Source organism: Olea europaea, unplaced genomic scaffold (assembly GCF_002742605.1).
Source record: "Olea europaea var. sylvestris unplaced genomic scaffold, O_europaea_v1 scaffold1354, whole genome shotgun sequence".
NCBI classification, from domain to species: domain Eukaryota; kingdom Viridiplantae; phylum Streptophyta; class Magnoliopsida; order Lamiales; family Oleaceae; genus Olea; species Olea europaea.
In genome coordinates, this window is record NW_019231040.1 from 359,889 (window position 1) to 372,874 (window position 12,986).

General features: G+C 39.7%; 1 protein-coding gene across 1 annotated transcript in view; it reads left to right on the forward strand.

Annotated features, from left to right (window-relative positions):
* The first annotated feature begins 5,446 nt into the window (after positions 1-5,446).
* Positions 5,447-12,986, forward strand: part of LOC111375285 (cytochrome c oxidase assembly protein COX11, mitochondrial-like) — a 10,747-nt gene continuing 3,207 nt past the window's right edge. Inside the window, exons 1-5 of the mRNA XM_022998089.1 lie at positions 5,447-5,553; positions 5,697-5,756; positions 6,126-6,179; positions 9,080-9,191; positions 9,335-9,439. Of these exons, the coding sequence (XP_022853857.1) occupies positions 5,447-5,553; positions 5,697-5,756; positions 6,126-6,179; positions 9,080-9,191; positions 9,335-9,439 (438 nt within the window). The remainder of the gene's footprint in view (positions 5,554-5,696; positions 5,757-6,125; positions 6,180-9,079; positions 9,192-9,334; positions 9,440-12,986) is intronic.

Sequence of the window (12,986 nt, forward strand, 5' to 3'; positions counted from 1 at the left end):
GCATTTGAGTACATAGATATTGCCTTTGGTACAAATGCAAGAACATCATATAGGTCTTCTAGTATTATTATTTGAAACTCCAAAAACTTCTGGTTTCTTCTCATGATACGGCGCTCAACACTATTACTATATCCATTAACCTGACAATTATATCAAACAGCCAAACACTTAAAACGACACCCTAATAATTTTTTCCCTATGATTCTAGTCACAAACAACAACCTACCAACTACAATGCATGAATTTGTGAAACAGTCTTCACTTTGATAGTAACAAAATCCACTAAACACAAAAAGGTCAATGACATTGCAAGGACCTCCAATCCCACCTAATATAGTTTCAACAATCTGCTCATCCAAAGCTCCTTTTGCTGTATATCTTTTGACCATTATCACTATCTTGCACCATGGATGAACAAATGTGCTTCTAAGTATAGTAGTTGCAAGTATCTAGCCATTTGTAGTATCTATGTTCCCAAAATCATATTCTCGGGATTGTTCTCCGCCCCTGAAGACTTTCTTATAGCCATCTAACCATAATAACAAAAATTTATTCAAAACTCAGATATGCCAGTGATGCTACCAAAAATCGTACCTGGTGGATCCTGAGCTTGAGGACTGAGATGGAACACAAATTGCGCCTTCCGGTACCTAAAGTAAAGGCAACGAGGTGTGTGCTCGTTGCCCCTCGGATGCTTAAGTCAGACAGAGGATTGTGCAAAAGTATAAGATACAATTGTATTATGAAAGCGTATCTCAATAATGAGCCTTGGCCATGTATTTATTGGTGTTGGTGATAGAATTGTAGGAGGATTCAACTACTTAGAGTCCTTTCCTCCTAGGGTTAGGTGTTTGAGTTTTGTTGAAAGTGTTCTACTTGAGTTTGGATCTAAGGAGGAGTATGTTAGACAATTAAGATAAGGATCCAAAGAATTATAGTTGGAGCATGATTACCTTTCCCCAGAAATTATGTTAATGGACACGTGGCCTGTAGTGAACAGTGAGACCCGACCTAAATCTATAGGCCCGACCTCATATTGGGCAATTTAGGAAGAGTTGCTTGGCCCGACCTCGTAAGCCCGACCTAAATGAAGCCCCACCTCGTGAGGGTTTTGGGGAACATGTATGCTCGAGGTAAACACCTCGAGCGGTACATGAATGCTCGAGACCAGGTTACAATTTCTGTGCATATCACAGGTCCCCGTGCATCCATGTCAGTAGCTCATGCGCAATGTGAGAGTTTCTGGCATGAGATGTAAAAGAATAGGCATACTCATGTTGAGTTAATAGGCCCCCGAGCACATTTGAAAGGGGCTCGACCAGATCTTGTTAAAATCTTAAAAGAATGGAGCTCGACCTCAAGCTCATTAAAAGATTTCGAAAGGAAGGGCTTGATTTAGAGATCGTCAAAAACTTCAATTGAAGGAGCTCGACTTGAAGCTTGTTAAAGATATGAAGCTTATAGCTCGACTTGAAGCTTGTGAAAGACCTCAAGCAAAAGAGCTCGACCTGAAGCTTGTGAAAGACCTCGAGTGAAAGAGCTCAACCTGAAGCTTGTTAAAGACTTCAAGAGAAAGAGCTCGAGCTGGAGCTTGTGAAAGACCTCAAGGGAAAGAGCTCGACCTGATGATTGTTAAAGACTTCAAGCGAAAGAGCTCGACCTGAAGCTTGTGAAAGACCTCAAGCGAAAGAGCTCGACCTCAAGCTTGTTAAAGACTTCAATTAAAAGAGCTCGACCCGAAGCTTGTTAAAGATATCAAGCGAAAAAGCTTGACCTTGAGCATGTTAAAGACATCAAGCGAAAGAGCTTGACCTTGAGCATGTTAAAGACATCAAGCGAAAGAGCTCGACCTCTGGCAAGCTTGATATGTGAGAGGCTCGACCATGAGTTGTGACAAAACTTGATATGTAAGAGGGTCAACCTCGAGATGTAGCAAAGCTTGATATGTAAGAGGCTCAACCTCGAGCTCTAGCAAGCTTGATATGTAAGAGGCTCGACCTCGAGCTCTGGCAAGCTTGATATGTGAGAGGCTCGACCATGAGCTCCGGCAAGGCTTAGAGTGCTTGCTCGAGGGCAAGGCTTTGAGTGCTTGCATGGGGCAAGGCTTTGAGTGCTTGCACAGGGCAAGGTGGTAAGGCTTTGAGTGCTTGTACAGGGTAAGGCTTAGAGATCCCTACCTCTAAGTCTTGCCCCCAAGCAAGCACCTCTAAGCCTTGCCCCCGTGCAAGCACTCTAAGCCTTGCCCTCGAGCAAGCACTCTAAGCTTTATCCTCGAGCAAGCCATCAAAGCCTTGCCCCGAGCAAGCACTCAAAGCCTTGCCCTACGCAAGTACTCTAAGTCTTGCCCTCGAGCAAGCACCTCTAAGCCTTGCCCCCCGAGCAAGCACCTTTAAGCCTTGCCCCGTGCAAGCACTCTAAGCCTTGCCCTCGAGCAAGCACTCTAAGCCTTACCCCCGAGCAAGCACCTCTAAGCTTTACTCCGTGCAAGTACTCAAGGCCTTGTCCCCGAGCAAACACCTCTAAGCCTTGCCCCGTGCAAGCACTCAAAGCCTTGCCGCCTTGCCCTGCGCAAGCACTCAAAGCCTTGCCCCCGAGCAAACACCTCTAAGCCTTGTCCCGTGCAAGCACTCAAAGCCTTGCCCTCGATCAAGCACTCTAAGCCTTGCCCCCGAGCAAGCACCTCTAAGCCTTGTCCCGAGCAAGCATTCAAAGCCTTGTCTCATGCAAGCACTCAAAGCCTTGCCCCCGAGCAAGCACATCTAAGCCTTGCCCCGTGCAAGCACTCTAAGCCTTGCCCTCGATCAAGCACTCTAAGCCTTGCCCTCGAGTAAGCACCTCTAAGCTTTGCCCCGTGCAAGCACTCTAAACCTTACCCCGTGCAAGCACTCTAAGCCTTGCCCTCGAACAAACACTCTAAGCCTTGCCCCTGAGTAAGCACCTCTAAGTCTTGCCCTGTGCAAGCACTCTAAGTCTTGCCCTCGAGCAAGCACCTCTAAGCCTTGCCCTATGCAAGCACTCAAAGCCTTGCCCAGCGCTAGCACTCTAAGCCTTGCCCCCCAAGCAAGTACCTCTAAGCCTTGCCGCCAAGAAAGCATTTCTAAGCCTTACCCCGTGTAAGCACTCAAAGCCTTGCTCCCGAGCAAGCACTTCTAAGCATTGCCCCGTGCAAGCACTCAAAGCCTTGCCCTGCGCAAGCACTCTAAGCCTTGCCTTCGAGCAAGCACCTCAACGCCTTGCCCTCGAGCAAGCACTCTAAGTTTTGCCCTCGAGCAAGCACCTCTAAGCCTTGTCCCCGAGCATGCATCTCAAAGCCTTATCCCCGAGCATGCATCTCAAAGCCTTGCCCCGCGCGAGCACCTCTATGTCTCACAATGCATTAAGTAAAAATTTTGACCAGTGATCTATTCCGACCAAGGGTTCAGGCGCTTATCCTCGAGCTCAATACATTGCCAAAATCCCAACAACGAGCGTGAGCTCGAGCCTTTTAGTACACACCTAGACAAAGCTGGAGGTCCAACCCTTTGCGAGATCTCGAGGTCGGGCCTCTTACACATCAAGCGAGCTCGAGCTCGAGCCTTTCAGTACACACCTGGACAAAGCTGGAGGTCTAACCCTTTGCGAGATCTTGAGGTCGGGCCTCTTACACATCAAGATTGCTAGAAGCTTGAGGTCGAGCCTCTTACATGTCAAGTTTTGCTAGAGCTCGAGGTCGGGCCTCTTACACATCAAGCTTGCCAGAGCTCGAGGTCGAGCTTCCTACATATCAAGCTTTGCCTGAGCTCGTGGTCGAGCCTCTCACATATCAAGCTTGCCAGAGCTTGAGGTTGAGCCTCTTACATATCAAGCTTGCTAGAGCTCGAGGTCGAGCCTCTTAGATATCAAGTTTTGTTAGACCTCGTGGTTGAGCCTCTCACATATCAAGCTTGCCAGAGCTCGAGGTCGAGCCTTTTACATATCAAGCTTGCTAGAGCTCGAGGTCGAGCCTTTTACTTATCAAGCTTTGCTAGATCTCAAGGTCGAGCTCTTTCGGTTGATGTCTTTAACATGCTCGAGGTCAAGCTCTTTTGCTTGATGTCTTTAACAAGCTCAAGGTCGAGTTCTTTTGCTTGATGTCTTTAACAAGCTCAAGGTCGAGCTCTTTCGTTTGATGTCTTTAACAAGCTTCAGGTCGAGCTCTTTCGCTTGAAGTCTTTCACAAGCTTGAGGTCGAGCTCTTTCACTTGAGGTCTTTCACAAGCTTCAGGTCGAGCACTTTCGCTTGAAGTCTTTCACAATCATCAGGTCGAGCTATTACGCTTGAGGTCTTTCACAAGCCCCAGGTCGAGCTATTTCACTTGAGGTCTTTCACAAGCCCCAGGTCGAGCTCTTTCTCTTGAAGTCTTTAACAAGCCCCAGGTCGAGTTCTTTCGCTTGAGGTCTTTCACAAGCTTCAGGTCGAGCTCTTTCGCTTGAGGTCTTTCACAAGCTTCAAGTCGAGTTATTCGCTTCATATCTTTAACAAGCTTCAAGTCAAGCTCCTTCAATTGAAGTTTTTGACAATCTCTGAATCAAGCTTTTCCTTTTGAAATCTTTTAATGAGCTCAAGGTCAAGCTCCATTCTTTTAAGATTTTAACAAGATCTGGTCGAGCCCCTTTCAAATGTGCTTGGGGGCCTATTAACTCAACATGAGTATGCCTATTCTTATGCATCTCATGCCAGAAACTCTCACATTGCACATGAGCTACTGACATGGATGCATGGGGGCCTGTGATATGCACAGAAATTGTAACCCGTCTCGAGCATTCATGTACAGCCCAAGGTGTTTACCCCGAGCATACATGTTCCCCAAAACCCTCACGAGGTGGGGCTTCATTTAGGTCGGGCCAAGCAACTCTTCCTAAATTGCCCAATATGAGGTTGGGCCTATAGATTTAGGTCGGGTCTCACTGTTCACTACAAGCCACGTGTCCGTTAACATAATTTCTGGGGAAAGGTAATCATGCTCCAACTATAATTCTTTGGATCCTTATCTTAATTGTCTAACATACTCCTCCTTAGATCTAAACTTAAGTAGAACACTTTCAACAAAACTCAAACACCTAACCCTAGGAGGAAAGGACTCTAAGTAGTTGAATCCTCCTACAATTCTATCACCAACGCTTATAAATACACAGTCAAGGCTCATTATTGAGGTACGCTTTTATAATACAATTGTATCATATACTTCTGCACAATCCCCTATCTAACTTAAGCATCGGAGGGGCGATGAGCACACACCTCGTTGCCTTTGTTTTAGGTACCGGAAGGCGCAGTTCGTGTTCCATCTTAGTCCTCAAGCTCGGGATTTACCAGGTACGATTTTTTGTAGCATTAGCTAGAATTTTTTTATGATGAGGTAACTAATTTGATTTTTTTTTCTCTAGGGTTCATTTCAATTTGTGTGTGGTTTAAATTTTTGTTCTGCTAATGAAGATTGGTTTGAGAAGAGAGATCTTTTTCTTAATTTGGAATTCTTCTAATTTAGGGTGCTTGGGGGATCGTTCCCATTTGGGAGGGGATAATGATCAATTTAGGTTATTTTTCAAAAGATTGGGGATTTTCAATTTTTGATGAGAGATGCCAAAAGCGTATCTTTGAAAATGACCCAAAAACGATACTAAATCAAATGGTTTTTTGTTCAGCTTGTCATCGATTAACAATGTGTGTTGCCATGTAGGATTTCATCCGATGTGTATTATACTATCAAGTGGACGGATAGAGTTGAGATGAATGATAGGTGAATAGCACTGTGGATAATTGAGTAGTAATATATAACTTTTTATATACATGTGAGCAATTATTAATTAAAGATAAATGTAAACTCATTTAATTAAATCATTGGTAATTATATTCACACTACAATATTTTTAGTAGCACCATATTTTAATTTCAATTAATGTCCTCAGCCTTCCCTTGTTGTGGAACTTGTTTTGTCCATACTTCTTTTACATCGAATTCTTACCTTCAACATTATATTAATTAGAAAATCTCAGAAGTTTGTTCCAACACAGAGAGAGGTGCTTATGCTATATATATGTATATATTATTATTATTATTTTTTTTTATGTGGTGCTGCATGCTTTTGTTTTGGTGGATCATATTGAAGGTATGTTACCTCGTTTTGGATGTATAATTGTATTTCTATGATATCTGACTTCAGGTAAGAGTCAAGCCAGGAGAGAGCGCCCTTGCATTTTACACTGCTGAAAATCGAAGTTCAGCTCCCATAACTGGTGTATCTACTTATAACGTTACTCCAATGAAGGTATAATTATTCTCTCAAAAACTCTATTTTCTCAATATGTTGCTTGTTAGTCCTTCAAAATTCCTTTCAAAACTATTTGTGTCTCAGGATTCAGAAATCTGGTTAACTTTGTTTAGTTAGGTTGAGCTATTGCCAATGCACATTATCTTTTGGGAGGCCTGATGCGAAAGGCATTCTTTACTCCCCATGTCATTTTATTTTAATGAGTTAATTCAAGAATGGTGCATAGCTATCAACAATATATACTTACATTTTTTCTGCAAAGAGATCAGATTGTGGTAAATTTTTTGTGAAATTTCATGACTTCTTTCATAAAGCATTACCCTTTCTATAATCAGAAAAAAGTGATAGTGGCATGCATAGTTTAAGATATTCAACTGATTTTGTCATGTGGACTGATTTATTTCTATTCAGTAAATTTTGCTGATATTTTATCGGTATTAGGAATCCAGCATTTTTAATGAACTTGACAGAATTAGTGGTCTATCATGTAATGAGAGGATAATTACTTTTTTCTTTTCTACCATTTTAGCGGGTAAGAATGGTAGGTTGATACTAATTCTTGACATACATTTATCTGGTATGGTCAAGTAAATATCCTTCTCAGTAGGAGTGTTTTTTAACTGACATGGTTTAGAAAACTAATTGAGTCTTACGGCTCGTATCCTGCCTCAGGCGAGACTATCATAAAAAGGATCTAAACCCTCACCTTAAATACCATTTGTGAGGTTACACCTCGATTTAGTGAGGCTTATGCCTCAAACCTGAGCCTCAAGCAAACTAAGGCGCTCCCAAGTTTGCCTTCTATTTTTCGAACATTAGTCTTTTGAGTTATTTCTTTATAATCTAAAATAATTTAACGGTTCTTTTTTCTTTCTGCCTACATGGAAGGAAAATGGACAGAAGAATACACCGTTGAAATTGGGGGATTATGACAAAAAAATGAAAAGAAACTTGCTATGAGGATGATAAAAATGGTGTAAATGGTTCCCCTATAGAACATACTAGTAGTGGTGATATAAGAAATTTTTGAGTTGTCTCCACTTTTAGTAATAGATTATAAATTTTTTAGATGATAATTTCTGGCATTCTTCATAAATAGTTGATTAAGGGGATTTCCATCTATTTGCCAGAAGTGTCTCTTTAAATTTTAGACAAGAAAGATGATGGAGAACAGGACAAACACATTAGTTTTTAACTGTAAATTTTTATGAAGAGAATGTTAGTTAAACATAAATGTGGCATGTCTTTTTCCCCTGACTTCATATTTTCTCTACCTTGTTCTCATCTTTAAGAATTAAGACCCAGAAGGTCAAAATGAGTTGTTTATGGATTTTGGTAATTAAGATGATAGGTTGCTCAGATTGGAAGTGATGCTCAAAGAAGTTTGGAGGAGCCAAAATAAATATTTTCCTATGAATAGCTTTGACATTTTAATAAACTCAGCTGGGGAGAAATTATTAGAAGGGATATTATTGTTAGTTTCCAGATCTAAATATGTATTTTAGGAAATGTTATTATAGTTTGATTTATTACCTTTTGTTCTTACTTAATATAGGCCTTTTGAAACCCTATATAAAGGGATCTTATGCTATGTAATTGGTAACCTTTGAATGAATGAATAATTGATATTTTCTTGCTCCAATTCTTTCTTCTCTCTTCCCTTCTGTCTGTCTAACTCTCCTCCTTTTCTACCTCACTCATTCTATCTGTTGGAAGAATTTTGTGAATAGTGACGCCAAAATAAGTATAATGATGGTTAGGGATAAAGTCGAGGCAAGAGTTGGACTCTTTTTCCTTAAGTCGAATTTGCCCCGCAACGGTGCCTACGGATTTCGGCAATCGACTCTCAAGATACAACGGCTACACTTGTGTTTGTAGCACTCCAAAACACAAGTACAACGAACCAAATTTAGGCTTATGTACTCCAAAGATGAAGGAAAATCAAAATAAATGAAATGATTTTGATTTTGGATAGAAGAGAGGATGAGAGACGTTTTTGCATATCAAAATTGTGAGGAATAGGACACCCAAAGGGTCCTATTTATAGACCATGAAAGGGTGTGGATGAAATGGTTGAGGCCAAACCATGCATCCTTTCCAAACAATGCAATGCACCTTTCTGAAAAGGTGTCTATTCACTAATTTTCGTCCTTTTTCGTAATTTCTCATTCATCCGATATTAGTTTTCGAAATGCCAAATATACCCTTCAATACATGCAGAGAAATCAAAATTCTCTTTCGGGGGCGTTGCCCCCGAGCCACCACGGGGGGCGCTGCCCCCTCGACTCCGACGACCTGACCGGGCAGGTCGATCCCCGTTTGTGCGCCCCGAAACGGCGAAGTGGCAAACAATTTTGCCTAAACGGATTGAGTCGAGCTTTTGAGTATTTGGCCGAAGTCGATACGAAGTCACTTTAATCGATTTTCAATTCTCGATTTATTTTAACCAATATCCAACACTATCTCCCTCCTTTCTCTTCTTCTGCTCTTCCCTATCCCTTGCCATAATTTTCTTCTTGCATCCTATGTCATGAAGCTTCACCTCTTATTCATCAGTTCTTTTTGTTTCCATATCCTTCTGAAATAACTCACCAATATATATTTTCCTGATAAGAGATGGTTTTTCTAAATTAAAATCCATGTTATTTAACTTGAATTAGAAAGTGTGAATGGGTTGACATTTCAAAGAATATACTATACCTGATAAATCTAATGCCATTTTTCTTGGCATATTCTGCAAAACAAGGCCCCGAAGTTCAGCATCGGTAGAAATCCCTGAATCTTGCATTATGAACGTCAAGTTTGGATGACCTTTGGTATTGTGATTACAGGGAGATTGTTGTCCAGTTCAATGCTGATGTGGCTGATGGAATGCCATGGAAGTTTGTTCCAACACAGAGAGAGGTGCTTATGCTATATATATGTATATATTATTATTATTATTTTTTTTTATGTGGTGCTGCATGCTTTTGTTTTGGTGGATCATATTGAAGGTATGTTACCTCGTTTTGGATGTATAATTGTATTTCTATGATATCTGACTTCAGGTAAGAGTCAAGCCAGGAGAGAGCGCCCTTGCATTTTACACTGCTGAAAATCGAAGTTCAGCTCCCATAACTGGTGTATCTACTTATAACGTTACTCCAATGAAGGTATAATTATTCTCTCAAAAACTCTATTTTCTCAATATGTTGCTTGTTAGTCCTTCAAAATTCCTTTCAAAACTATTTGTGTCTCAGGATTCAGAAATCTGGTTAACTTTGTTTAGTTAGGTTGAGCTATTGCCAATGCACATTATCTTTTGGGAGGCCTGATGCGAAAGGCATTCTTTACTCCCCATGTCATTTTATTTTAATGAGTTAATTCAAGAATGGTGCATAGCTATCAACAATATATACTTACATTTTTTCTGCAAAGAGATCAGATTGTGGTAAATTTTTTGTGAAATTTCATGACTTCTTTCATAAAGCATTACCCTTTCTATAATAAGAAAAAAGTGATAGTGGCATGCATAGTTTAAGATATTCAACTGATTTTGTCATGTGGACTGATTTATTTCTATTCAGTAAATTTTGCTGATATTTTATCGGTATTAGGAATCCAGCATTTTTAATGAACTTGATAGAATTAGTGGTCTATCATGTAATGAGAGGATAATTACTTTTTTCTTTTCTACCATTTTAGCGGGTAAGAATGGTAGGTTGATACTAATTCTTGACATACATTTATCTGGCATGGTCAAGTAAATATCTTTCTCAGTAGGAGTGTTTTTTAACTGACATGGTTTAGAAAACTAATTGAGTCCTACGGCTCGTATCCTGCCTCAGGCGAGACTATCATAAAAAGGATCTAAACTCTCACCTTAAATACCATTTGTGAGGTTACACCTCGATTTAGTGAGGCTTATGCCTCAAACCTGAGCCTCAAGCAAACTAAGGCGCTCCCAAGTTTGCCTTCTATTTTTCGAACATTAGTCTTTTGAGTTATTTCTTTATAATCTAAAATAATTTAACGGTTCTTTTTTCTTTCTGCCTACATGGAAGGAAAATGGACAGAAGAATACACCGTTGAAATTGGGGGATTATGACAAAAAAATGAAAAGAAACTTGCTATGAGGATGATAAAAATGGTGTAAATGGTTCCCCTATAGAACATACTAGTAGTGGTGATATAAGAAATTTTTGAGTTGTCTCCACTTTTAGTAATAGATTATAAATTTATTAGATGATTACTAACCTGAAAACTCATTATTTTCTATTTTTTTGATCTATTTTATATTTTTTGAAGTTGGACCTTTAATTTTGTGAATTAGTTTTATTATGGATTGTTTTTTAAAAGGGCTAATGGCATATTATGAGCATATATTTCGCACTTTTATATTCTTCAGAATTCTTTTGTTGTTGTACATTGAGACTTGCCTCACAAGGCTCACACTTTGCCTCATAACGATAAAATGCCTTAGCATCCAACTAAGCTTTTTTAAACATTGTTTATTAGTATAAGCACATTTTTTGCATAAACCAGTTTTAAAGTCCGTTTGACCTACGAAGCTGGAGTTATAATGGAGAGAAGTATGAGTGAGATTTTTCTTGATGAAGATGAACAGCAATTGCAACTTTTCTTGTTTTTGAATTTTAAAATTCTAAGAGTCCATTAATCTTGGTCAACGTACTGTAACCTTTGGTAGTAACTTACTAATATAATAAATAGTCTTCAAGGTCATGCTTCTATATGATTCGCTTTTAATAGATGGGTTAGTATAAGATTTGTGTTATGGCTCCTACTACAAGGTATGAGACTTAAATCCTACATCGAAAGTATGGACTTTTGATGTGTGATTTATATTGACTTTGGCTCTCCCATTTAATAGCTAGCTTTTGGGGGATGACTCTCTCAAGATCTATAGCAATGGTATCAGAGCATGCATCATGTCTCTCGGTTGCAATTGAGCGGTGCGGATGGTGACGCCGGCATAGTGGTGTTCGTCTAGACTAGTCATGGGCTAGTGTAAAGCCAGTCCGAGATGGGCGCAGGATCACAGAGCGTGGTGGATTGTTATGGTTCCCATTGCAAGGTATGGGACTTGAATCCCACATCCTTTTGATGTATGGTTTATATAGACTTGGGCTCTAACATCAATAGCTAGCTTTTGAGGTATGGTTCTCCCAAAATCTATATCAATTTGCAACATGTGTCCTAGTCAAAAACTCCATAAAATTTGTCGAATCAATGCTACAAGCCTTCAACTAGTTGGAAAATCTCTTTTGGATATCTGATGGCACCTATATCATCGGTGTATGGCCATGTCTACCAAACCTATAAAAATATTTTTGTCCCATTTTATGATGGTGGGGAAAGTCTCTTCGATTGTGAATTTAAATATATTCCAACTACAATAAAGAAAATGGCTCTATTTCCTCTTGTTGAGATAAGAAGTACGAGAGTGGACAAACAATCTTGTACATCTGTGCTGAATCCCCATACTCAATGAACCCTGATTCGGGAAAGTGCGTTTTTGGTGGAAGGACAGAGAATGTTTAAGGGAGGTTTGGCATGGAATTATAAATTGGTTGTAGATGTTGCAGCGAGGCTCTACAATCAAAGAGTCGTTGGCAAGTTCACACTTCAGTCTCAGGGATTTCATCTACACAAACTAAGATTGATACATTGAGGGTGAGATGATTGCGAGGATGCTCAATTTGATGAGGTTTCATGCACGCGTCAGGGCAGCAAAGAATGATTTATCAACTCTCTTTTTTTCCTTCGTTTTTTTTTTTTTTTTGGATGAATGGTAATGATGAAGACATGCTTGCTAACATGTAAAAGACCAGTTAAGTTTGCAAATATATGAAAGAGAGTGAACATATGACAGAATGTACTTGGATTTTGATTACCAGTTGGAGATAAGGATGAATTGAGAATTTGGAAGCAAGTCAGATAAAGTTGGTGAAGGTGGCATATGAAGATGAACAAAATGGAGATTTAATAGGAAGGAACACTACAATGATTGAGAAAGTTTAAATCCCTGTTAGTTGGTTCTGATTTATTCCCTCATTACTTAAGATTTGTTCTTACTAAGGAAATTTTCTGTATGTGCTGCATTCACAATTTGCTTCAGTTCCATTTGGACATCAGTAAGAACCTGTAATGGGAAGGTCTAAGAACCTGTATCTCAGCTTTGACCTTAACAAGGGATATTTCTGTTTTATTTGATTAAGAAGGAAGACTACATGCCGGATAATTTGAGAGTAAAATAGGAAGATGAAGAGGATACGCTGAAACGGGATGTTTCTTTTAGTTTGAATGATTACAGGTCAAGGGAATTAATCTTAGATAATTTAAATTGGGGGAAGGGGGTAATAACAACCTGTGTCTAGTGACTTTGTTAACATGTTACATGTTGTTACATGTGTAATTTCCCCAGTTTTTGTTCCTTCCTCACTCTAAACTCCTTGTATGTTTAATGTTTTTGGATAAACTACTGGTGCTGGCCAAAATATATTTGTCGATGTCGGATTTCTGACTTACATGGCTCTTTCACTTTTTATAGTTACCTGGAAATTTTGATTGAGGTGATAATGTCGTTTTGCTTCTGAAGAATCTCATGCCCTGCTCCCCTTGTTTTCAATTCATTGTTCAAGCCTAGGTTCTCAAGATATAAAGTGATTAAGTATATGACCACCACCCCTTTATTCCCGA